The following is a 25455-nucleotide window of genomic DNA, read 5'->3' on the forward strand; positions in this document are numbered from 1 at the left end:
CAATCTACCTCATCGTGGCTTTGCATCTTATTGCGCAGCATTCTCTGTAACTTTAACTGTAACACTATACTCTGCATTTTATTATTGCTTTTCCCTTGTACTACCTCGATGTACTCGTTTTGAAGTGTTTGAATGGATGGCTTGCAAAACTGTATCTCAGTACACCTGACAACAATAAACTAATTCCAATTCTAAAGACTGTGCCAGTGTGAAATTCACCGCTGTGATGGGTCTTGCACTTACCCTGCACTTGCTGCCAATGTTGTGGTGGCTGTTGTCATGGCAGTGGTTGCCATGGAGATGGTGATATTTTGGACACTGGTGGTGTTTGCGAATGAAAGGCGTGCTCCTTTGGAAATAAAGCTGCCGATTCCGATCCAAAATGCCATTATCAAACCAGCCACCAAGCCTGAGATTGCACCCTACAGGTAGTGAAAGGTCAGCAAAGGGTATCATCATGGAGGATTCACACATTATGACAATTAAATTCAAGATTACACATACAGTCCCAAATGTCACCAGATTGAAGGACATGCTGGGTTACATGGCCTTCACAACCCTTTGTGGCAATAAGTCATCGGGTGTATTTAAAGCAGAGATTGATAGGTTCTTGATTGGTAAGGGGGTTAAGGGTTACAGGGAGCAGGCAGAGGGATGGTGTTTAAAAAAAAATCAGCCATAATTGAATGGTGGAGTAGATGGGCCAAATGACCCAATTCTGCTCCTTTACCTTATGGTTACTTGGAGTCACTGTCATTTGCATGGGACCAGAGTCACAGAGGCCTGAAGGTGGGAGGACAACAGATTCCTTCCCAAAAAAGATATCAGTGAACCAGAGAGACTGAGATGACAATTTGAGAGCTTCACCAATTCTCACCCATTATTGCCCTACTTTAAACAAATTCAAGCTCTTGACCAGTGTGGTGGGATTCGAAATCCTGTTAATTCCAGTGATTGGTCCAGTAACATAACCACAATATTACCAGGGAAATGGCTGTTCAGGCCATCAAAAGCAATCTATTCTCCTGGTCCTTCCCTTGCAAATTACACCGTATCTATCTGGCTCCCTTTTGCAGAAGTCCGTTTCCACTGCTCTCTTACAACATTACCATGCTGCATAAAAATAGCTTCCTAACACTCTCCATGACTTTGCCCATCAGATCTGTGGCCCTTTGATCCTTAAGCACTATTTAACCCATTAGAACCCATCATGATTTTCATACAGAAATTGCTGGAAATACTCAGCAGGTCAGGCAACGACTACGAAGAGAGAAAAATAGTTAATTTTTCAGGTTGACGACTTTTCATCAGAATTCCATCTTCTCTCAACTTTGGAGATACAAGAGATTGTAGCTGCTGGAATTTGGAGCAATAAACAACCTGCTGGAGGAGCTTCGAATTACTCCCCCTCTGCTCTTTGTACTGGCCATCTCTTCTCCTCACTCTTAGACCTGTTGCAGGGCTTTGACTTGAAATGTCAACAATTCCTCCTCCCCAACAGATGCTGCTCAGTCCTCCAGCAGATTGTTTGTTGCTTCTCTTGACTTTCTTTGGTCTAAGGCAAGTATTAGCACAGCATTAATGAGAGGGCACATAGTTCTGAAGGATACAGTCAAAATCTTTGCACTACTAGATTAGCTGATGAACCCACATCTTTGAAAATGCTGAAAAAAAAAAGAAACTCACCACAGAATTAGCCATGGGGAAAAACATTCCCAGGCAGAAGGTGCCAAGTAGTGGGCCACCAATCATCCCAAATATACTCAAGGCTGCCTAAGATTGAACAAGGAAATGCACATCAAACAAACTAGGCACATGGAGACGATGGAAATAACAACAGAGGCCTTTCATACAGCACCTGTAGCACCGAGCCCATTAGCGATGCGATGTACGCCATTCCAAGGCAGAGTAATCCATAACCCAGGGCTGCGAAGACAGAGGAAGATTAACTGCAAGCTGCAAATAAAATAGCCCATAAGCAAAAATCTTCTTCACATAGGGTACAGTTGGAATGCAGAATTCTCTCCCACAGGGAGTGTTGAGTAAACTGTAAAGTTGCCAGATAAACACGAATGATACAAGAGACTGAAGGTGTTGGAATTTGGAGCTACAAACAATCTGCTGAGGAACTCGGCAGTTTGAGCATCTATGGGGGAAAGATAGGAATTGTCAATATTTTGAGTCAAAACCCTGCACTTGGACTAAATGTGGAGATAGAAGAGAGTTGGTATAAAAAGGAGTGGATCTAGGGCGAAAGGTGTAGGCAGATGGATCCAGGTGTGGGGTGGACGTGGGAGACAGACGAAGGTGGAGGCAGGCAAAACAAAAGGCAGGTGGAGCTTTTGGTGAGGGGGAGGGCGAGGGTGGGAACAGCTGCTGGAGGGCAATAAGCAGGAACAAAGGGCTACTGGTGCTAGAATCAGATAAGGAAGGAGATAATGAGAATCATGAGGAGAAAGGCAAGCAGAAAGAACCGTATTGGTGGGGGCGGGGGGGGGGGGGGGGGGAGTGAGGGAACTGGTGGGTAAAGATGTGTGGATGGTAGTTGAAGGTGGAATGGAGGTGATGGGATCACAAGACCACTGCAGATGAAGTCGTGATGCAGGGTTTCCACCCGAAGAATGACAATTTCTTCCCCCCCATGGATGCTGCTCGACCCGCTGAGTTCCTTCAGCAGATTGTCTGTTGGGTGATGGGGGGGGGGGGGGGGGGGGTTGGTAGTGGTGGGTGGTATGGGAGTGCGGACAAAAATGGGAAGAGCGGAGGTGGATTGGAAGAACAGGGAGGTGTGGGAGAAAACAAAAACACAGGAGGGAAGGGTTACCCGAAATGAGAAAATTCCATGTTTGTACCATTGGGCTGCAGACTACCCAGGCAGAACACGAGGTGTGGTTATACCCTAGTTTGCATTGGGCCTTACCATGGCAGTGGAGAAGGCAGAGGACAGGCACGTCAATGTGGGAATGGGAAGGGGAGTTGAAATGGCATACAACTGGGAGATTGGGATGGCTATTGTGGACAAAGCTCGAATACACTGCGAATCAGAGTCTTACAGTATGAAAACAGGCCTTTTGGCCCAACTGGTCCATGCCAACTGTGTTGCCATGCGAGCTAATCTCATCTGCCCATGTATGGCTGATAGCCCGCTAAACCTCTCCTATCCACGTACTTATCTACATGGCTTTTAAATATTGCTAATGTGCCCACTTCAGCGACTATTTCTGTCAGTTCATCGGTCTCCTTATCAGCACGTGGTCTTGCTGATCCAGAGGTGGCTACCAAATGCTGTAGACAAAGTTGCAGGTGGTGCACACAAATCTTTGCACAAGAGAGAGATGGGAATAGAGGGGCACATTAACAGGGTGAGGAAGCTCATGGGGAGAGTGAACAATGGATTGGATATGTTGGGCTGAATGGCCTGGTTCTGTGCTGTACACTCTACACAGTCCTACTGTGGATACAGTGGGATAGTCACCAAGTTACTGAACTAGTAGTCCGATTCCTGATTCATTGATGCACGTATTCGAAGCCCACCATAGCAGCTGGAGAATTTAAATTCAGGTAATTAAATAACTCCGGAACAAAACACTAGTTTTAATAACGGTATCCATGAAATGACTGGATTGTTGTAAAAATCCATCTCGTTCACTAACATCTCCAGGGGAAGAAATTTGCTATCCTTGTATCGCATCCTGTACACAACTCCAGACCCACCAATGTAGTTGACTCTGAACTGCCTCTCAAGTACAGGGACGCAGAATAAACGTTAAATACCGGCATTACCGGCAGCTTCCCATCCCATGAATAAATAAAAGTGAGGCAGTGGAAGTTTAATTCTAGCCATGGGGAATGACTATTGGAAAGTAACAGTACAAGGTGTCTCTCCCACTAACCCATTACCTCTCCATTCTAATACAATCATCTTCTTCCTATCATTTCCCCTTGCACAACAAGATGTCCCAAGGCACCAGTGACATGCAGTCTGGGATAGATTACAGACAGGTGACTTAAGGGGCAGTCGTGGCTGTAGACTCAAGTGAACATAAGACACAGGGCTTGGGCAGAAGGGCAAGGTGGAAATTCCAGAGTGGAGGAACGGGATATACAGTATGGCCCTGCTGCTGATGGGGAACAGGAAAAGGATGCTAATAGGGATATACGGAGAAGGTGATTGCTGAAGTTAGATGTATTTTTTGGAAGAGACATTAAGCCAAGGTCTTGTGTGATTGGCACAGAAGATCCCACATACAGTGTTGAAGCACAGGAATGTTCTACCCAGTTCTCCTCCTGTTGGGCCTTCAATTTTCTGCAATCACCACTACAGCAGATTATTACATTCACATTCTGGTCTGTGGGAATTGCTCCATATAAGTGGGCTGCCACACTTCAAGTGAGGCTTTAGACACCTTACGTGCCCCCAGTTAAATGTTGTCCTGTGGTACACCTGTGCAGCACATTGGGTTGTTTCACTCCAAGTGCTGTCATTATTGTTCAACACTTCATAGACCAAAAAGCACTAGTTTTGAAAGGCAAAACTTCCTTCCTCTCAAGACTCTTATACATGTTTCTAATCTGTAGACAATGTCTCTTGCTGATTTGAAGTTTATAAATCAGTCATAGGGAGGTGAAGGGGCATTACTGCTGGCGTTATTCAGTTGCATTCCAAAATAGGATTCATTCCATCAAAAGAAATACATCACAAAGGAGGCAGATTAAAATGTAATTAAGACAGATTTAGTGCTCAAGTACTTTAAGCAGCACAATGAAATTGGTTGAAGAACAAGGTATACCCATATTCTCAAGTCCTGACCATAGATAGACTGACAAATGCAATAGACACTTCAGCATCTGAGGTTAGCAATTCTGATTCCTGCTACCCTCATTTCAACTCTCCTAGGTTTTGGTTACCCAACACACCCATGTGCTCATCAAGCTATACCAAATATCACCTTACAATTTTCATCCTTCCTCTGCAAGCTCCTTTACCCACAAACATGAGGTATCTCCAGTCTGGCCTCTTGCTTATTCATTATTTTAGTTAATAAATCACTGGCAGTCAAGATCCTAACCCCTGGAATTCCTTCTCCAAACCTCTCCTCCTTTAAGATGCTTTTGAAAACCTGGGAACAAAAGACCAGTAAGCTTATCGCCTGTGATAGGCAAGTTACTAGAGTGGATTCTGAGGGAATAGAAGCATTTGGAAAGACAGGGATTGATTAGGGATAGTCAGCACAGCTCTGCACATGGGAGATCATGTTTCATGAATTTAAGATTTTTGAAGAAGTAACCAAGAAGGTTGATGTGGGCAGAGCAGTAGACATGGTCTATATGGACTTCAGTAAGGCCTATCAAGGGCTCCACACAGTAGTCTGCTATGGAAAGTAGATTGCATGGGATATAGTGAGAGCTAGCTAATTGGATACAGAATTGGCTTGATGGTAGGAAGCAGAGGATGATGGTGGAAGGCTGTTTTCTGACTGGAAGCCCGTGACTAGTGGTGTTCCCGGTGGGGGGGGGGGGTCCAATGCTAGGCCCATTTCTATTTGTCATCTATCCAATGATTCTGATGAGAATCAAGACAATAGCTAGTAAGTTGGCAGATGAAAAGTGTTGTCATTGACAGTGAAAGTGGTTATAAAGAAGTACAGGGGGATCTTGATCAGCTGGGTAAGTGGGCTAAGGAGTGGCAAATGGAGTTTAATTCAGATAAGTGCGAGGTGTTGCATTTTGGGAAGACAAATGAGGGTAGGACTTTCACAGTGAACAGTCAGGCCTGAAGAGTGTTGTAGAACAGAGGGACCTAGGAATACAAGTATATGGTTCCCTGAAAGTAGCATCGCAGGTAGACAGGGTGGTGCAGAAGGCTTTTGGCACACTCACCTTCATCAGTCAGCACATTGAGTATAGGAGTTGGGATGTTATGTTGTAGTTGTACAAGATGTTGGTGAGGCCACATTTGGAATATTGTGTTTAATTTTGGCCACCCTGCTATAGGAAAGATATCATTAAGCTGGTACGAGTGCAAAGGAGATTTACGAGGATGTTGCCAGGACTGGAGGGACTGAGTTAGGGAGAGAGGTTGAACAGGGTGGGACCTTTCTCACTGAAGTGTAGGAGAATGAGGGGTGATCTCATAGAGGTGTATAAAATTAAGAGGGGCATAGATAGGGTGAATGCGCAGTCTTTTTCCTAGGTTTGGGGAATCAAGAACCAGAAGGTATAGGTTTAAGGTGAGAGGGGCAATCTTTTTCACGCAGAAAAAGTATGTGAAATGAGCTGCCAGAGGAAATGATTGAGGCAGGTACATTAACAACATTTAAGGTGGTACTTGGACAGGTACATGGATCGGAAAGGTTTGGAAGGATATGGGCCAAGTGCAGGCAAATGAGACTAACTTAGGTGGGAATCTTGGTCAGCATGGACCAGAGTACCTGTTTCCATGCTGTATGACTCTATGACTCCTCTTTGATCAAGCTTTATAGTCTCTAAATATCTTGTGCTTCCAGTTAAATTTGGTCTGTAACACACCCGTGTAGCACTGTTGGGCATTTTATTCTGATAAAAGTGCTGTTTATAAGAGGTCGTAATTTTTCACCAGTACTTACCGAGACACTTGGATATCAGTGTAGCTTGACTTTCAGTCATATCTGGGTAGTAAGGTTTGATCAAATCGGCCATGGTGACAGCAGCCAGTGAACTGAATGCAGATGATATAGTGCTGATGGAACAAACAATAATTCAGCATCAAAGAGAGCTGTTAATGACATGGCTTCCACTTTACCAAGTCTTGCTGAGTACGCGTCACCCAGTTTAACAGAATGCGAGAAAACCAGCAACAGTCTGTATGATGATTAACCTCATTCATTTTAACTCAAAGCTTTTAATTTCAAGAACCCCTAGGAAATAGACATCAATCCCGTTTAGGTTGTTCATGCACCTTGTATTTGACATGATGGAAGTTCCAAATTGTAGTTTGAGGGCCTGCAATCCTCATAGGATTAAAAATCAAGGCAAGTTTAGTTTTGATCTCCATTTTATGATCCTCTGGCCAGATGGCTGGACAGGCAAGACACCACCTCAGCAATCCTAACAGCTCTCTTTCTTGCTTAAGGTTCTGTCCTTTACAAACTTTCACTGTGTTTAAAAGACAGCATCGCATGAATACACATACCATTTGTGATACAAACGAAACATCCCATTTAAAAACGATATAAACTATCTACAGGTACTTGAACGATAAAGAGTAGTGGCTTAATGCAGGCATACAGGATTAGTGTAGGTAGGCAGTTGGGCTGAAGGGCCTGTTTCTGTGTTGTGCAAAGTTACAACCCTACTCTTAAATTACTCTTAAATTAAAAGTCTGACAGTAAACAGTGATGTAAAAGCAGGGATTGCTTAATAAGGTAACATAATCCTAAGATTATGGACAAATCATTCAGAAGTCATGTCAGAAAGCATTGCTTCAAAAGAACAGAATCCAAAGACACTATCATACAATCTCTTGTTGTGGCAGTGTCACAGGGTAATGCCATATTATTTATTCATTCTCAGGACAGGGACACACAGACAATGCCATAATCTTTTGCCCATCCCCAGTTGTTCCTCAACTGAGGAAGCAGTTAAGAGTCAACACATGGGGGTGTGGGTAAGGTGGGGTGGGGGGCAGTGTTAGTCTAGAGTTACATACATGTAACAAAAGGTAGATTTCACTCCCCAAAAGGTTATACGTGATAGGTTTTTATCAAAATCCATCATCGTCATGGACATTGTTACTGAGACAAGAATTCTTTTTTAAATTCCAAGGGTTACTTATTTACTAGAATGTCAATTCTCCACCGGCCGTGGTTGGATTTGAACTCATCTCTCCGGATCAATGGTGCAGAATTCTGGCTGCTAACCCTGTACTTTAACCACCACGCCACAAAAGACTCAGGAGCACTAAGCATTAGGGAAGTTGGAGGTGCAAATCAGACGTGATCTAACTGAGGCAAGTCAAGGAGTTCACACCCACTCCATTTTATATGTTGCTTATTTATTCAATCCTCAACAGTTTCTCATCAGAATTTCCAGATCTCCCCCCGTGCGCCAGACATCCAAGAGGGCTGAGAATCAGTAGCTCATTGTTTTCTTAGCTTCTCGAAAGAGCCAGACAGGCAATGTACAATGTACACAATAAAATCAAGGACAAATGATGAGAATGCCAAGGTTGATTATGAGTACAGTCTGGGTCCCACTAGTCTGACTCTGGTATTTCAGTATTACTCCCATTAGTTCATAAATACTTTGTTAATATCAATGTACCTGAGTGCTCCACTGAACAGACAAGCGATGAAGAGCCCAGGTAGACCAGGATAATCCTGAAGCACATCCATGACGAAATAAAGAACCATCTGAAATTCATCCAGAATTAACATCACTGAATTGGATTAAATGGACACCGATGTACAGAAAACAAAATCACAGGCTTGAATATCAGGAACAGTCTTGCCCTCACACTTGCCCAGCCTCTTTCCTGTTGTTAACAGCCCCTGATTCTGTCTACCTGAATAGCCCTATTGCCTGAACAAAATCTGCTGGAGGAACTCAGGTCGAGCAGCATCTGTTTTGGGGGGGGGGGGCGGGGGTGGTGGTGGAGGAATTGTCAACGTTTCGTGTCATCAGGACAGCCCTGCTGCCTCACTGCGCTTTGCAGTCTCCATCAGTCCTACATTTGAGAACATACATGCACCTCAACCACTTTACCTAAACCTTGTCCCTCAGCATGTCTCCTCCCTTATCTCTTCTGCCACACAAATCCATTCAACCTATCAGTCTCTATATTGGAACTCTCTCAAACCAACCTCACTCATTAGTTCATAGAAGTCTGCAAATCCTTCCACTTCATCCATGAGTCTGGTCAAACCAGCCACCCACCTGTAGTAATCTTATTCTCCACACTTTCCCAGCAGATGTGGGAGGAAACCAGAGCATCCAAAGAAAGCCCACATGGTCACAGGGAGAACATGCAAACTCCACATGGACAGCACCAGAGGTCAGGATCAAACAATGTGATTGGGCTTTACTTGTTGCACCACCATGCTGCCCCAAGACAGAGTCGGCAGCAGGACACATCAGTACAAATGAGGATATGAGAACTAGAGGGAGAATCTAAAGCAAATACCAGAGGTGCCTTTAAGGGGAAGCAGATAAACGTGACGTAGGGTGATGTAGTAGAAGGATATGCTGATGAGGTGAGTTGAAGGTACAGATGGAGCATGAACATGTTACACATCTTTGGGCTACAAATTCTGTGTTCCTCATTACCTATGAAGTTCTTGAAATGTCATGAAAGGCAGCTATAGAAATGCAAGTCTTTTCTCCGACATGGTTTGGCTTTCAGATAGAAGGTGGTTGTGATACCTGATCAGAGGCAGTGACGTAACCCTGCTGCAGGGGGCTGTTTTCTCCATAGCGAGCATACATAACCAGGCCCATCAAGCACCCCAAGGCCAGGACTATCTGTTGGCATGGAAACACTGCATAGCATGACCTACCAAGGGATGGAAGGGGGAAACAAGTAAAGGCAGCAAGAGGTTAGAAGCAGAAAGATAAAACATCCAACACATTCCCAGCTCATTCATAACCAGTCACTGGTATTTTTTGTTTTACAAATATTCCTCCCTGTAACAGACAAAAGATCATTCCCAAGTAGAAAGGGAAGGGGAGATAACTCCAATACCTGGAGCCAGAATTAATGGGCAGCTCCAATAAACCAAAATATTCTTCAGTGGAGAGACCAGTTCCCAAGTGTTGCTGCCCTGTGATGAGAGGACTGCTGGGGTCAAGGCCTCCACTCATTTCTCTCACCACTCTCCAAAGCACTCTATTTTTGAAAATAATCAACTGTGCAGCTGGCACTTTACGGCAGTTTTTAATTTGTTGGAGCTTCAACAAATAGCAAAGTGAGTAATGACTTGATTATCTGGTTTCTGCAATGTTTGTGTAGAGGTACATACTGCCCAGGACTGCACTGCTCTTCTTTAGAATCACAGGATCTTTATACATCTTTAAGGAGCCTCTGTTTAATGCATCATGCCAAATGACAGCACCTCCCACAGTACAGCACACCCTCAGCAATGGCATGGGGAACATCAGCCTGGATTACGAAGACTTGAAGGCTACAGTAGTGGCATCAGTATCTGATTGGTGAGACTCCCAAAGGACAGGCACAGAACACATTCCAAGAGAACACTCCATACTCCAGCACTCCGACACTATCAATAGAGGTCCAACAGCATGATCCAAACAGCATTTAAAGATTAGAGATGATAGGCTCATTCACTCATTTTTTTTTGAGTGGGTATGTGTGTGTGGGGGGGGAGGTGGATGGTGGTGGTGGTGTTCAGCTAACACTTACATGGCAGAGAAAGAAACTATACCTCAGGTGGAAGTTACAAACATGTTGGCCAAGGCTGTTCAGGGAAAACACCTGAATGCACTCCTTCATACGAGAATGGGAGGAGGCACAGAAATCTGAAACTCACTTCGAAAAAAGATACTTTGGGGATGGCAAGTGACGTGAAAATTTAAAAAAACAAAGTTGATATGGTTTCATTGGGTAAGAGAACTGTGGGTTACAGAATTGAACTTGGTAAACAGGAGTTAATACACTTCAGAACATACCAATGAGTAGGCCACTCAGCCTCAAAAGCTGGCTCTGCCATTCAGTAAGATTGAGACCAAACAGATTGTACCTCAGCTCCATGTTCCTGTCTACCAGGTAGATACAAATGTACAAATTAAGGGTTTTCGCTGAATGGTGGATCAAGGTTGGGGCTGCAGGTTCCCCTCCTCCTCCTCCTAAGTGGCAGAGTGAAAAGAATCCACAATTCTGCAGTGTAAATGTGTCCCTGATACACAAAATCTTTGAACAGAATGAACTCGGTTGTTGCAATAGTTGGCAAACCAGGCTGGCTTGGTACAGTAACTTACAGTTTCGCCTGCTTCTCCGAACGAGAGCTGAGATATCGCTGAACCTGAGCCTGGTTCACTCCATACAGTGCCAGCATCATGAACACACCACCTACAGCCAGCGTCCAGAAGGTGTGCCGTTCAAAAGGGTCAGGGTTCAGGCTGCAAGAGGGCAAGGACAGTAATTACTTCAGTGAACAACAACACAAAGCAAACCTCATAGCCCACTAGAGGGGTTTTCTTCATGGTGAGACACATTAGGCAAGTAAAATCCATGGTCAACAGAATTACGTAGGACTATACAAAATGGGTTGTCATTACTCTCCAGAAGCAAAAAGCACTACAATCTTTTTACCATTCTGCTGTTTTGCACTCATTGTTGTACTTATTGTTGTATTTATTATTGTCACGTATACTGTTTACTCTGAGCTTCTTGCAAAGGAATTTCATTGCACCCTGGTTTATATATGACCAGGGTGATATGTGTATATATGCCTCCACCTACCAATCACCTGCCAGTGTCTTCCAACTCCACCCCGCTCACCTCCACTACCTGCCATCTCACACCCTTCCTCAGTCCACCAATCGCTTCGGAATCCTTTCTTGCCACTCCTCTTTATACCAGCCATCTCCACTGTCCCGATGCAGGGTTTCAACCCAAAACATCGACAGTTCCTTTCCTCCCACAGAGGCTGCTTGACCTGCTGAGGCCAACAATTTCTTCCTGAATTGTCACATTTGTTTTTATTAAATGTTGCACACTTACTCAATTCCTGTGATCTTGCCGCCGTTTACTGCGGATTGCCACACTTCTGCCATACCCCCTGCCTGCTTTGCTCCAATGATTATGACAGCCAGCTGCCCAGAAAACATCACCAGCGTCTGAAACACGTCTGTCCAGATTACAGCTTTCAGCCCACCCTGAAAGAAAGGGGAGGGGGTGGGGTGGGGGGAGGGAGACATTAAACAGGACAAGAATGGGTAAGTCAGATCCAACTTAAACTTGGGCGTTTGCTCAACTCAGAACTTCATTCTGCCGCTTGGGTCCAACATTCCTGGATTGCACTTGAGACACCCAACCCAGTGCAGCACCATGGGAGCCAATATAGAAGCCATCTTCCTGATGGAGATGTTAAAGAGGTTCTCCCTTTCTGCATAGGCAGATGAAAAGAATGCAGCAGCACAACAGAAAGAATAGCAAGAGTGTTCAGCCTCAGATTTAAGAGCAAAACTACAAAGGCCTGTTGAGCCTGAGGGTCAACTGTAAAAGTCCTAACCAATATGAATGAATGCTTTTCGGGTCAAATCTACAGACTAACAGAGGGTAAATAACCTGGAGTGTAGTTCATCATGTGCTATTGAATGACAGAAGAGCTAGAGGGGCTGAATAGCCTCACATTCCCTCAATTCTGATCACTAGAAATTTATGTGTTCACCATTTTGCAACAGTGACTATAGCTACACTTCATGTTATTGATTTGGGGAAAAAAAAAATCACCAAATCCTGAAAGCTGCTGCACAAACATTTGAAAAAGTCAGGGAATTCTGGTACACTGATTACTTACCACTGCTGTGTAGAGTGTACAGACCAGACCTATAGCTAGCACCGCTCCCCACAAGTTAAAGCCAGTAACTGCAAACACAAGAACATACACATCTTTATTACTTGAACAGCAAAGATCAAACTCAGATTAGCAACAATAACCATCTCTACACTATGAGACAATGGAACAATGACTTTAGTAATGAAAGTCAGTTGACTGACCAAAAGAAAATCTGCTTCCTTCTCTGTCAAAACTTTCTCCCCCATTATCCCCCCACTCCCACCTCCTCACCTCTTTCACTTTGGAGGCAGAGCTTCAACTTTTCCTCAACATCAAACCACTTAAAACTGGCTCCATCTGCAAAGCTAATTAAATAATTTACAGTTGGCATAAAGCCCGATTGCATTGAGATCTTACAGCCTTTAGTCAGGGTGCAATCTTTATTTCCTCATTAAGGTTCAATTTATTCCAGAATGGAGCAACCAGCTTTGGATCATCTCCACCTCATAACTGCGCTCTACGCAATAACATTTGCCCAGCATCTTATAATCATAGGGAAAAGAACAAAGAGCCCTTGTTTTTAATGATTCAACACAATCTTTGAAGGACAGTCACTCCCAGTTAATAAGTGAACACTGCCTGAGAGCTACATTGCTCTACAATCAAGTACTATATTTAATCAGGTTCTTTCTAAAAAAAATGGTCCTGCCACAGTAATTGAGCAACTAGAGGCATCAATGCAAAACTCGTTTCATCTACAAGCACTGTCAGATCCACTGAACAGTACCCAGCCTACTCAACATTCCCAAATCTTTTGGATTTTGCTTTATCCCATGCCTCTGACTTTGAATTAATCTGCCTTTCCACTGGACATTAGTTTTATAGGATTTGGTTAAGGAAAAAATCCTGACACAGTGTTAATACTGCTGCCAGTTTAAAGTGATTTAACAGCAATTTAATTCAGCTGAGTGTCAGATTTTCCAACCATGGATCTGGAAAAACTGGAATTTGCAGATCTGCTGAGAAAGAGGGATTAGTGAGATCAGCACTCGCCCTGGCATATGTTGAATGAACTCCTACCAAGCAGTACAAAGACCTGCACCATGCCTTGGTCAAATTTGCTAAATATATTTAGTGATCGGAAGTAGATTTTACAAAGATCCCGGCTATTCTGACCATAAAGTACATTATCTACAGAGTCAGTTATATAACACAGAAACAGGCACTTCAGCCCAACTTGTCCATGCCAACCAAGCTGCCCACCTGAGCTAGCCCCATTTGCTTGCATTTGGCCCATATCCCTCTAAACCTTCCCTGTTCATGTACATGTCTAAATGTCTTTTAAACATTGTAATTGTACCTGCCTCTACAACTTCCTCTGGCAGCTTGTTCCATATACCCACCACCCACTGTGAGATAAAGTTAGCCTTCAGGTCCCCTTTAAATCTTTCCCCTCTCACCTTAAACCCATGCTCTCTAGACTTCCCTACCCTGGGAAAAGGTTGTAATCATTCACCTTCTGCTCCTCATGATTTCTGTACACCTCCGTAAGGTCACCCCTCAGCCTCCTCTGCTCCAGGGAAAAAAGCCCCAGCCTATCCAGTCTCTCCTTATAACTCAAGCCCTCCAGTTCTGGCGACATCCTCACAAATCTTTTATGCACCTTTTCTAGCTTAATGGCATCCTTCCTGTACATAGGTGACCAGAACTGCACACAATATTCCAATATGTAGTCTCACCAACATCTTGTATGGCTGTGCATACTAATCCCATTTACCAGCACTTGGTCCAGATTGTTTTGTCCTGGCAATTCAAGTACTTGTCTAGATACTTAAATAACCTAAAGTTATTTAGAATGAAAGAGGCAGCTGGTTCCCCTTTGAACTGTGCTGTTTGGCACCGTTATCTCATCCCCCAAAACCATCTGAATAGTAGATACTTGGTGGCTATCTGATGAGTTTGTAAACGCCTCTCCTTTCTGCCTGGTACCCTGGACCCCTGCCACAAAGCAAGGAGCTTAAAATTAATAACAAAATGGTCTAGAAATTACCATTGGTCAGTACCATCTCAAAATGCAGCAGAAATGTGGATATGCAGCTGGTATAAAGGATATAGACTCAGACCATACTTATAGTAACAGGTGTTGGCCAAGACCTTTCAGCAGCTTAGCAATCTCCAAATTCATTTTCAACTACCACTTAATGTTTCGAGTATATAGAATACAATGGAAGATTTTACATTGAGAGACAGTCTCCTGGTGATAATTCAACCCGAGTTTCCTCTGAGTAGGGTCATCATTCGAATAGAAACGGACATTGAATACAGACAGGATGCAAGAATAGTGCATTCCAAAAGCCCTGCCCCGAATTAAATAGGAAATAACAGGCAGAGGAGCAGCTGGGCTAATCACATATGCTCAATAGCTGGGGTGTTGTCATCAGACACCTCCCTTCCTCCTAGCCCATCGCTGCAACCCCTGGCGACCATGGATGTGTCAGGTAGAAGCGCAAAATTTGAGGTCCAATGAGGAAAAAATATATTCTGTATAATTCCCATGACCTCTTTCCCCTCTTCAGCACAGAGCAACCAAAACCAGACTGGGTATCGCATGCACTGTGCTACTGAGGATTACTCTGGCCCTGGTGTGAAACCAAGCAACATATCTGACACCAAGTGAAGAGACCAGCTCAATACAGAACTCATGACAGACAGATTAGGTGCAAGCTTCATGGCCGAAGCACTTTTAAAAGCTTGCACTGTCCATTATAGGGCTCCATTTGCCCAGGGGAGCACTTAGTGAAGATTGTTGCTATGAATATATGTCAACATACCTGCATTTAGGGCCAGGGCAGGTGCATAGAGGACTACACCCATGTAAATAACCTGAAATCAGAAGAGAAAAAAAGTCACTGCATAGAAACCACTGCCCCTGCACATAGGTCTGACAAGTCAAATTCAATATCAGAGTTACAACACTGCCACTTCTGATCAGCAAGTTGCAAGTCCAGCAAATCTATGCAGCAAAGCCTCAGAGTTGTACTGAAGGAAAGCTGTATTGCTTAAAATCTTTCGTATGAGACTTTGTCACCTAGTAACAATACTGTACCACAGATACTGCTCCCTTGAGGTCACTGGGCAGGTTTTCATGTGGAATTTTCTCAAATGGCGGTCTTGTCACGTTGCCCCACAAACAACTTACCCCCCACCCCCAAGTTATGGCACTATTTCCTCAAAACATGCCTTTCAAAAATTACCATGACTGTCATTCACTTGGTAAACTCAAGTTCCCATTGATCAATTTCCAAGGAAACACCTGCGGGCTTGTGGGGAATAACATAGGGAAGTTGGATTAATAGGAAAAGGGTTTTGAGGCATCAAAGGCACAAGAAGGCCAAACAACTTCTCTAATGTGCAGATGACAAAACAAGAAGTTTGATGTCATCTGGAGTCACCCGATTTAAAAAATGATATTCTGTGGAACACAGACAAAATAAACAGACATTTCAAATTGAAACCGTTTGTGGCTTTTGAAACACAAGAAAGGAACATCAAAGAGACTAGTGTATATTTTCCTGATTTGTAGCTCATCATTAAACATCTAATCTTCATAAGTTTGCACATTTCCTGCACAATCTACAGCCTTTCATTACTTGGTTCCGTCTCTCAATGTCTGTACTGAGGGCCTTTCCATCCTCAGGAGGTTTTAACTTTCATTTTAGCTGAATGTGCATGTTTGACTCACTAATTCATTGCCAAACTTGCCTCCCTTAACTGCTTTGTTCATATAAACATCTCAATTAATAGATACAGCCACTCAATGATCTCAAATGGTCTTGCTACTTCCATCATATCAATCGGATCACCTCCTTGTACTTCTCTCAACCTAGGACTCCAAGCACTTCAACACCCACCCTCCAAAAATAAGTGCAAGTAAGGGAAAAGCTATTGCGGATGCTTCTCTATTCAAGATTGTTTAAATGACCATGATCTCGTGCAGCTGGGTGATGGAAGGGCATTGAAGGAGGAAGGCATGGTCAAGCAGTTCAAAGGCTGGAGTCAACTGCCTGCTGCAAATTACCTCAGTGTGGGAGAATGATAACAGAACCAAAGGGCAAAGAGGAGCATGTGAGAGGGGGAGCCGCAAGGTAATGATGCAGCTCTACAGAACTCTGGTTAGACCACACTTAGAGTACTGTGTTCAGTTCTGGTCGCCTCGTTATAGGAAGGATGCGGAAGTGTTGGAAAGGGTCCGGAGGAGATTTACCAGGATGCTGCCTGGTTTAGAGAGTATGCATTATGAGGAGAGACTAAGGGAACTAGGGTTTTACTCTTTGGCGAGGAGACATGATAGAGGTATACAAAATATTAAGGGGAATAGATAGAGTGGACAGCCAGCGCCTCTTTCCCAGGGCACCACTGCTCAATACAAGAGGGCATGGCTTTAAAGTAATGGGTGGGAAGTTCTAGCAGAGGAAGGTTTTTTACCCAGAGAGTGGTTGGGGCATGGAATGTGCTGCCTGGGGTGCTGGTGGAGGCAGGTACATTGGTCAAATTCAAGAGATTACTAGATAGGCATATGGAGGAATTTAAAATAGAGGGATATGTGGGAGGAAGGGGTTAGATAGTCTTAGGTGAGGTTTATAGGTTGGCACAACATTGTGGGCTGAAGGGCCTGTATTGTGCTGTACTGTTCTATGTTCTAAAATGCACAGGTACAAGGAAAAGAGAACAGGAGAAAGGAGACTAATGGGATTGCTTCCCTGCAAATTGACGTGGAACTGATGGCTGAAATGGCTTCTTCTATATCGTTATAAGTATTTCTGTTGTCAAGTCATGTAGTTTATTATTAATGACTTTGATTAAGAACTAAAATCCAAAAGCAAAATATGAAATAGAAACAAAGAGTCTTTAAACATTCAGGTGTCAGACTTAACTCTTGCTCCTAATTTGTTTATTTGGGCTGAATGGTTTGGTGTTGCACTGTAAATTCATTACAATAATACTTGGCTTAAAGCAGCAGTGCCTGGGTGCTAATACGTAGGTGACTGATCAACTCTAAAGCTAAGACTACAACTCAACATTGGAGCAGAGTTTGGACCTTTGTGCAGAGTGTGGTGATCACATGAAATTATCTAATCAGGGACAGACACACAAAACTGGATTCTGCCACTCGATTCCCTACTCCTGTTCTACTATTCAAATAGTTGGTGAATGATTTGCATGTTGACTCAATTTAATTATTTTGGTTCCCTAACCCTCAATATGCTGATCTAACAAAATTTATTCAAGCTCAGGTTTGAATTCCTCTGCCTGCCCCAATAGTGAGAGAGATAAATATCCAGATTTTCACCACATAAGTGTTTAAAAACTGCTTTGTGATAAATGGCTGACTCCAGTTTTAATGTTTAAAACTTCTCCAAAGGCTGGACTTCCTGTATCTATCCCACTGCAATCCCTTTAACTATCTAAAACAATTTAACCAGATCACTTCAATGTGCAAACACCCGGCTCTAACACAGGAAGCCTGGTCACAGAAGCCCACTTGCTTGGCACTCCATGCACCGCACCAAACATCCATCCCCTCCACCACAGCACACAGTGGCTGCACCATCTATAAAATGCCCTGCCATTTCTCACTTAGGCTATTCCACCAAATTCATGGGCAGTGGGTGAATGGGAACTCCTGCATGGTTCCCACCCCCCCCCCCCCCCCACCAAGTAGAAAGCAATACTGATTTGGAAATATATTGCCGTTTCTTCCTGTCACTGGTTCTAGAACTCCCAACACTACTGTAGAAGCATCTTCTCTAGAGTGAGTGAGTGCTGCAGTGGCTCATTCTCATCATCAGGGGCAATTAGGAACAAGCAATAAATGCTGGCTTTGCCAATGACAGCAGCAACCTATTAAACAGATCAGACCCTGGTGAATGAGATTTGTCCTCCACTTAACACTTTGGTCCTGGTCTCTTCACATTGCATCTGTGCTTCACCCCCTTCAATACATCCTTCCACAGAAGCAATGCTCAGAATTGGCCACAGTATGCTCACAAGAGCTTCATGTACATTCCAGCTCTTTGATTTCTATCCCTTGTGAGATTCTATTAGCCTTTTTTAATTTGTGTGCCCACCTGCTGGGATATAGTGAACCTTGGGAGAAGTGGCAGAGAACCAAAAGAGACAAACTAATCAGATTAATTTATGCACTTGCCTCAACATGTTGGGTTTGAGGATTAAGTAGTCTATTTCAATACTGTGCATTTCTTATCTGCACCCCACTAATTTGCCCCTCCATTTCCTGAGGTTTTCATGAAAAACAGCATAATGCTGGAGGAACTCAGCAGGCCAGGCAGCATCCGTGGAGAAAAGCAGGCAGTCAACGTTTCTGGTCAGGACCCTTCCTCAAGATTGGTGTTAGGAAAAGAGGGAGCCCAATATATAGGAAGGAAAAGCAGAACAGTGACAGGTGGACAAAAGAAGGGAGGCAGGGTTGGTAGCCACTATACTCAAATGTATCTGGGCATCAAGATAATGAAGGATTTTCAATCAGATGATGCTTCGTATTCCGGCTTGCACCTACGTTTCCAGGAGGATGGAAAAGGAGGGACATGGAATAGAATGGAAATAAGCCCAGGCTGTATGATGCCTCCCCAACCCACAGGAAGGGCATGCCAATTCATGTGACATCAGTACAGATGAGCATTGTAAAGATTATGGTTCTTTGTTAAAACACAAAGCGGTCACAATATTTAATGGGCAGCTCAGAGGCCCAGAAAACAGAGCCACCGCCTCACTGCTCCAGTGACCCAGATTTGACCCTAACCTGAGGTGCTCTGTGCAGAATTTGCACATTCTCCTCATGACCGCATGGGTTTCCTTCAGATACTCCAATTTCCTCCCACGTCCCAATGATGTGCAGATAGGTAGGTTAATGGGGCACTGTAAGCTGCCACCAGTGTAAGCAAGCAGTAGAATTGGGAGAGAATTGATGGGAACATGCAGAGAATAGGCCAAAGGGAAAATGAGTGGAGGAATAGGATTACTCTGTGAGCCAGCAGACTCAAAGGGCTAAAACAGCTTCCTAGGTTCTAAGGAAATAGGGAAAAGGAGGAGAGTCTGGCGATATACCCAAGTACAGCATAAATTATGACATTTAGTGAGGAACCCAAATGCTGATTTGTAAAAGGGACTGATTTATATTCCAGACAGCAGCATAACAGTTTTATTTGATATGGAAGTTAATTTTTTGTTCATGGTTCAAAAGAATTCTACCTTAGTTGCATTTAACCTATAGAATATCTGCAGAAATTACACTCACCATTTGGACGATGAAAGTCAGCGACCCGCACAGTCTTGTCGCCTTATTAAACCGCAGTTCCAGGTACTGAAACAAACACAAACGCACTTCAAATTACAGGTTAGAGGGACAGAAACAATCCAACAGGCTGCAGAATTGCAGGATCCAGAGCAAGGAACAAAACACAGCTCGTACCTTCTGGCCATAATGTCAGCATGAGCCCAGCAAATCAGAAGGTCAAGGGTTCATGTCCCCTTCCAACTTCAGCAAAGGATTCACTGAAGACCGAGGAGATGTTGCACCCACTGAGGTGTCACTTTACAGACAAGTCCTCAACCATGGCCCAATATGTCTCACTGGTGTCAAATTAAAAGATCCCATGGCAACTATATGGAAGAGCAGAAGGGAAATCCTCCCCAGTACTCCAGGTCAATATTGTCACAAGCAACACACAAAGTGCTGGAGGAACTCAGCAGGTCAGGCAGCATCTATGGAAGGAAATGGACAGTCGACGTTTTGGGTTCCTTCATTAACCAATTGGACCCAGTCTGTTCAGACTTTTCAGAGAGGAGATAGCCAGTGTAAAAAGGTGGAGGGGAAGGGGTGGAGGAAGAGCTGGCAGGTGATAGGTGGATTCAGGTTGGGTGGGGGGTGGGGGGGGGGTGGGGGGTGGGAATGAAGGCAGGTGAGGGAGGGAGAGAGTGGGAGTGATGCAAGAAGCTGAGAAGTGATAGGTGGAAGTGACAAAGGCCTGAAGAAGATGGAATCTGATAGGAGAGGAGAGTGGACCGTGGAATGAAGGGAGGGAGGTGAGATGGGGAACTGGGATGGAGAAATGTGTGGGTGATGGGCAGAGGGTGGTGAGGGGAAAGAGGAATAGTTGGATAAGGTAAAAAAAAGGGGGGACAGGGAAGTGGTTACTGGAAGTTGGAGAAACCAATCTTCTGTGGTTATTATCACAGAGCAGGTCGAAGTTTGCGTGCACACCTTGGATGTTTATTACTATGATTACACTTTAAATATGCTTTGGGACATTTGGACTGTGACATGTCAGTTTTCTTCAAATCATCTTCAGTACTCAACTCCTCAACTATAAATTCTCCAATCAGCATTCAGTTTTCAAACATTTTCTCAACAAAATGAGGATACTTTTTAAAAAAGTGGCCTTGAGCTGACTCTACCTCAGTTCCATTTATTCACCACTGCCCCACCTCCCCCAATACCCATGAACAACAGAAAACAGCGCCTTAGATGCTCTGACTGTACCCCAGTATCCATATTGAACTGCAATTGGGAACACTGTACCCCAACTTCAAGAGTGGCCCAGTCTGATTTTATGACTTGCACCCCTTGTCCTGGATGGCTTCCTGGACAATTTAAAAGCCATCTTTTTTAACCATACAAAAACCTCAATTGGATTAGCTCAATCTGCCAGAGTCAGTGATTACAGGACTACCCTGTCCAAACTGTTGTAATAAATTAAGCCTCTTATTTTACAGCCATTATTATTCTGGGTTATTTCACCAAGTTCTCTTCACCACCAGCCACCCCCCCCGCCCCACGGAGCTCCTCCAGATCCACTGATTTCCCCACCCCTCCACCCTCACCCTGGCCTCCTGATGAACGCCAGAAGCACCAGGGCTTCAGTACCTGATCAGAATTGGCATCAGACTAGAATCTCACAGCACAGGAGGACATTCAGCCAATCGTGAACCTGTTGGCCTGCTGGAACAACTAACCAATTGGACCCAGTCTGTTCTTTCCCCACAGCCATGGCTCCCTTCCCTCTCTTTCCTTTGAAAGAAATTGTACAATTTGCTTCTGTTCCCCAAGGGATCAAAGGCTGCTCTTGCTGGTTGGGAGTCTAGAAGTGAAGTTATTATCTCAGGAAGAGGAATCCACCATTGATGGAGGGCATGCAGCAAGGGTACTGGAATCAATTTTTAAAAAGATGGGCTGGTTAGTCAACAACAGTAGGCCTCATTTAATCCCTACCCCATTTCTTATTAGCCACCATCTGCTGGCACTGTGGTACATCGAGTAGAGCTGCTGTCTCACAGCTCCAGCAGCCTAGGTTCAATCCCGACCTCCAGTGTTATTCTCCAGGTGCAATGATTTTCTCCCACATTCAGGACGTGTGGGTTGGCAGGTTAAGAGGCTGCTGTAAATTGTAGAATCTAGGGACAATTTACAGATTCAACCTTTGTGTGCAGGTGGGTGGTAGAATCTAGGGGAAGTTGATGGGAATGTGGGGAGAATAGGTTGCAGGGAAAATTACTGGGACAATGGGATTGCTATGTGAGCTGGCATAGACTCAATGGACAGAATGGCCTCCTTCTCTGTCTTTAGAAAGTTTGAAAAAGCTGGATTGTCAGTCACACAGTATTGACCAATCCTATTCTGTTCTCCCCCCACAAACATTGAGTACTGGAAAGCATCCCAGAGTGGTCACTGAAACCGATTACTCTCCTCATTTCATTCTTCAACAGGACAGAAGCTAACAGCATGGATCCTGAGAGTGCTGGACCATCCAGGCCTCCTGAACAACCCACTAACACATAACTATTTTGGTTGCAACGTCACTACCACGACTACAGCAGTGCTGTCGGCATTCACAAGTGGCCAATTGTGAACTGAGATAGCTATGTACCAGTTAAATAAAAGATCAAGTGATAAAAATTTAGTTATTAACTGTTGCTGACACACTGGATTTGCAAACTTAAACCTCTGTGCATTTGTTGGCAAAATGACAAGCGTAGTGTTTTTTCATAATTGAGTACTTTAGTTACTGAATGACAAAAGTTAGTTATTATAGTCAAGTCTGCCTCTAAATTTGTTTACAACCAACATAAATACAGGTGTTTTCTATCAATGTTCACACATGCAGATATAATGGTGCAGCCAAAGCCACATGTAGATGGTGAGCCAATTTTACTGGACAGAAACCAGCAAGGGATCAACAAGTAAAAATGGTTACACGTCCAGATGAAGTGTCTTAACCTGAAACATTGACTGTTCATTTCCCTCCATAGATGGTGCCTGACCAGCTGAGTTCCTCCAGAGCCTGTGTTGCTGAAGTAAAAATGATTTACAGCACAGAAGCAGACTACCTGGCTCAACTGGTCTTTTTCAGTGTTAACCCCCACACTGGCCTCGTCAAACCCCTCAATCTTTGCTGATCTTACTCCTTTCTTCCTCATGTACACTTCCAGCTTCCCTTGGAAATAAATGACTATTCACCTCAACCACTTGTGTTGTGATAAGTTCTACATTTTCACCCTCACTAGGCCACTCGACTGTAAGTGATCATCTCTATTATTGACAATTTCCCCCAAATGTTTCTCATTCCACAAATGCAGCCTGACCTGCTGAGATTTCCAGCATTTTCTGTTTTATTTCAGGGTTCCAGCATCTGCAGCTTACTTGATTTTCAGCTCCAACTTCTGACACTTCCCACACTTCCTGCCAAATTTTCCCCTTAGGGGATTCATCCAGTGCCCATTGCTTCCACTGCCCTTTCTCTCACTCAAAGTCCACTCACTTCAGGTTTCTTCATCAAGTACTATAAAGCTGTTTTCAGGCCAGTGGAAATACTTTTGATTCATGTACTCAAAGCAGCAGCTGTAACTAAGCAAGTTCAAGACTCACCCCAGACACCAGAGCACAAAAATTCATGCCTCAGCAGCTGTGGAGGTACTGAAGTATCAGAAATGAAAACTTCTCTACAAAACTAAAAGACCCTGTGTATTCTTTCAGGTGAATGAAAAAGATTCTTTGGTACTCATTCAAAGCAGCAGTTATCCGTGAAACCCACCCAATATGCATCTTGCAACTAAAACTGTAAAAAAAATTTCACCATTGTCACAATGCTGTTTCACGAAAGTATGCTTGGCGCAACTTGACTGCTGTGTTTCCTGTTACAACAATAGGTACACTTCAGAAATGGCTGCCAATCTCTTTGGAATGCAAGGAAAGGATCAGGAGATAAAAGCCTTTAATTTCTTTTCCAGCAGAACCTTTCATGATTTTGAATTCCCTGTATAAAAGCATCAGCTTAACACATTTGCCCAAAGAGTCTGCCTATAATGTATGCCGATAAAATCACATTTGAAAACCCTACCTTCTTTTTTATTTCCTTACCTCATAAGTGCTGGTGAGTCCAAGTCGATAAAACACAGGGAGAAAGATGTGAGCAGGAATGAGGAGTCCCAGAAAGTAGGAGCATCCGAGGAACCAGTACTGAGTGCCGTTGGTGTAGATCTCAGCCGGCACACCCAAAATGGCTACAGCCGACTGGAAGGTGGCGAGGAGGGAGAGAGCCACCGGCATGAAGGTCATACTGCGTCCAGCCAGAAGAAACTCCTGAGTGGTCCTCTGCCGCCCGCCACTCAGTGCGTAGAAGAGTCCGATGACGGAGGAGAAGACCAGAAGCAGGGCAAAGATGACATAGTCTGCCACAGAAAAGCGCATCGGTGCCGGTGGGGGCATTTTCCCTTGGGTGATGCTGTTCTCCTGCCCCACAAAGTTCTTGAGCTCTCTGCAGGATTCAGGGGAGTGGTACTGAAATTATGGAATTTGAGACAGGGGAGATTGCAGACTCAGCACATCACAGCAAACTCCTCGTCATTCCAGTTGAGGGTACAAAATCATTAACTAAAATGCCACGGAGTCACTGGCATCGAGTGGAGCATAGAGAAAGCAGCAGTCATGATTAAACCCCTGTGAATTGCTGGTTGATCAATCCAATCTCAGGTTTCCTTCCAATAAGCAATTCAACAGGAGGATGGCACACAGAGAAACAAAGCCACAGAGTGATGGATCAGAGTTCACCAGGCCTTAACCAATCATATCCCCAGCAGAAGAAAAACACTGTCCAAGGTTGTTTGAAAGATAAGCACTTGGAAGCCATCCATCCAGCCTAATGGTTGGAAGGGAGAGACAGAAGATCTCATTTAATTTCCAGCAGACAAAATATTGCTCTTTCTACAACTGTGGCCAGCCAAATGTTTAATAGAGCAGCAATAGATTGAAATATATTAGGGTAGCACTGCAAATTTCAGTTGAAAATTTTCAGTTTGTAGTTCAATTTGACCATGTTGAATAAATGCCGGCCATGTTAAATTCTCTTTAACATTAATCTTTTTTCTCTGAGGGCACTTTACCAGTCCTTCAGCAGGAAGACATCACCACGTAAAAGGAGAATTTAAGCCCACTCTCAGTGGGTACTCTTTTGAGTCAAAAGGTCAAGGTTTTAAGACCCACTCCAGAAATTTATGATCATGACCTTGTCAACTGCAGCACTACCTTACATTTGAAATGTTAAACCAGGACTCTGTATGCTCCTATGGATGCTTTTTGAAGAGCAGAGGGTTCTCCTCAGTAACCAGGACAGAATTCAACCAACATCATTGATATTGCTGCTAAGAATCTCAGTGACATCCTTGATGTCTCAAAAACATGACACTTCTATCACACTCTCTGGTCTGCCACCTTCTACCCTCTGAAGTTGAAATCATCCAAAACTACTGCCCAAAGCCTACCTCTAGCCCAATCCTACTCATCCCAACCTTCTGCTTGCCAACCTACACTGACTGCCGGTTAAGAATCTCCTCAATTTTAAAATTCTCGATTGGTTTTTCCTCTCCCAATTTCTAAACTCCCAGTCCT

The 25455-nt window shown here is 44.0% G+C and overlaps 1 protein-coding gene across 3 annotated transcripts in view; it reads right to left on the reverse strand.

Moving 5' to 3' along the window:
- The window catches only part of slc5a6a (solute carrier family 5 member 6a), a 41535-nt gene that overhangs the window by 11701 nt on the left and 4379 nt on the right, over positions 1–25455 (reverse strand). For all 3 annotated transcript variants that reach the window (XM_052020604.1, XM_052020605.1, XM_052020606.1), the window contains 12 exons: positions 23929–24706; positions 19810–19875; positions 15326–15377; positions 12516–12583; positions 11717–11871; positions 10972–11112; positions 9400–9529; positions 8302–8390; positions 6606–6718; positions 1859–1926; positions 1687–1773; positions 244–422 (listed from right to left, as the gene is read on the reverse strand). In XM_052020604.1, coding sequence (XP_051876564.1) covers positions 244–422; positions 1687–1773; positions 1859–1926; positions 6606–6718; positions 8302–8390; positions 9400–9529; positions 10972–11112; positions 11717–11871; positions 12516–12583; positions 15326–15377; positions 19810–19875; positions 23929–24276 — 1496 coding nt within the window. In that variant the 5' untranslated portion in view covers positions 24277–24706. The remainder of the gene's footprint in view (positions 1–243; positions 423–1686; positions 1774–1858; positions 1927–6605; positions 6719–8301; positions 8391–9399; positions 9530–10971; positions 11113–11716; positions 11872–12515; positions 12584–15325; positions 15378–19809; positions 19876–23928; positions 24707–25455) is intronic.

Source organism: Pristis pectinata, chromosome 7, assembly GCF_009764475.1.
Source record: "Pristis pectinata isolate sPriPec2 chromosome 7, sPriPec2.1.pri, whole genome shotgun sequence".
NCBI classification, from domain to species: domain Eukaryota; kingdom Metazoa; phylum Chordata; class Chondrichthyes; order Rhinopristiformes; family Pristidae; genus Pristis; species Pristis pectinata.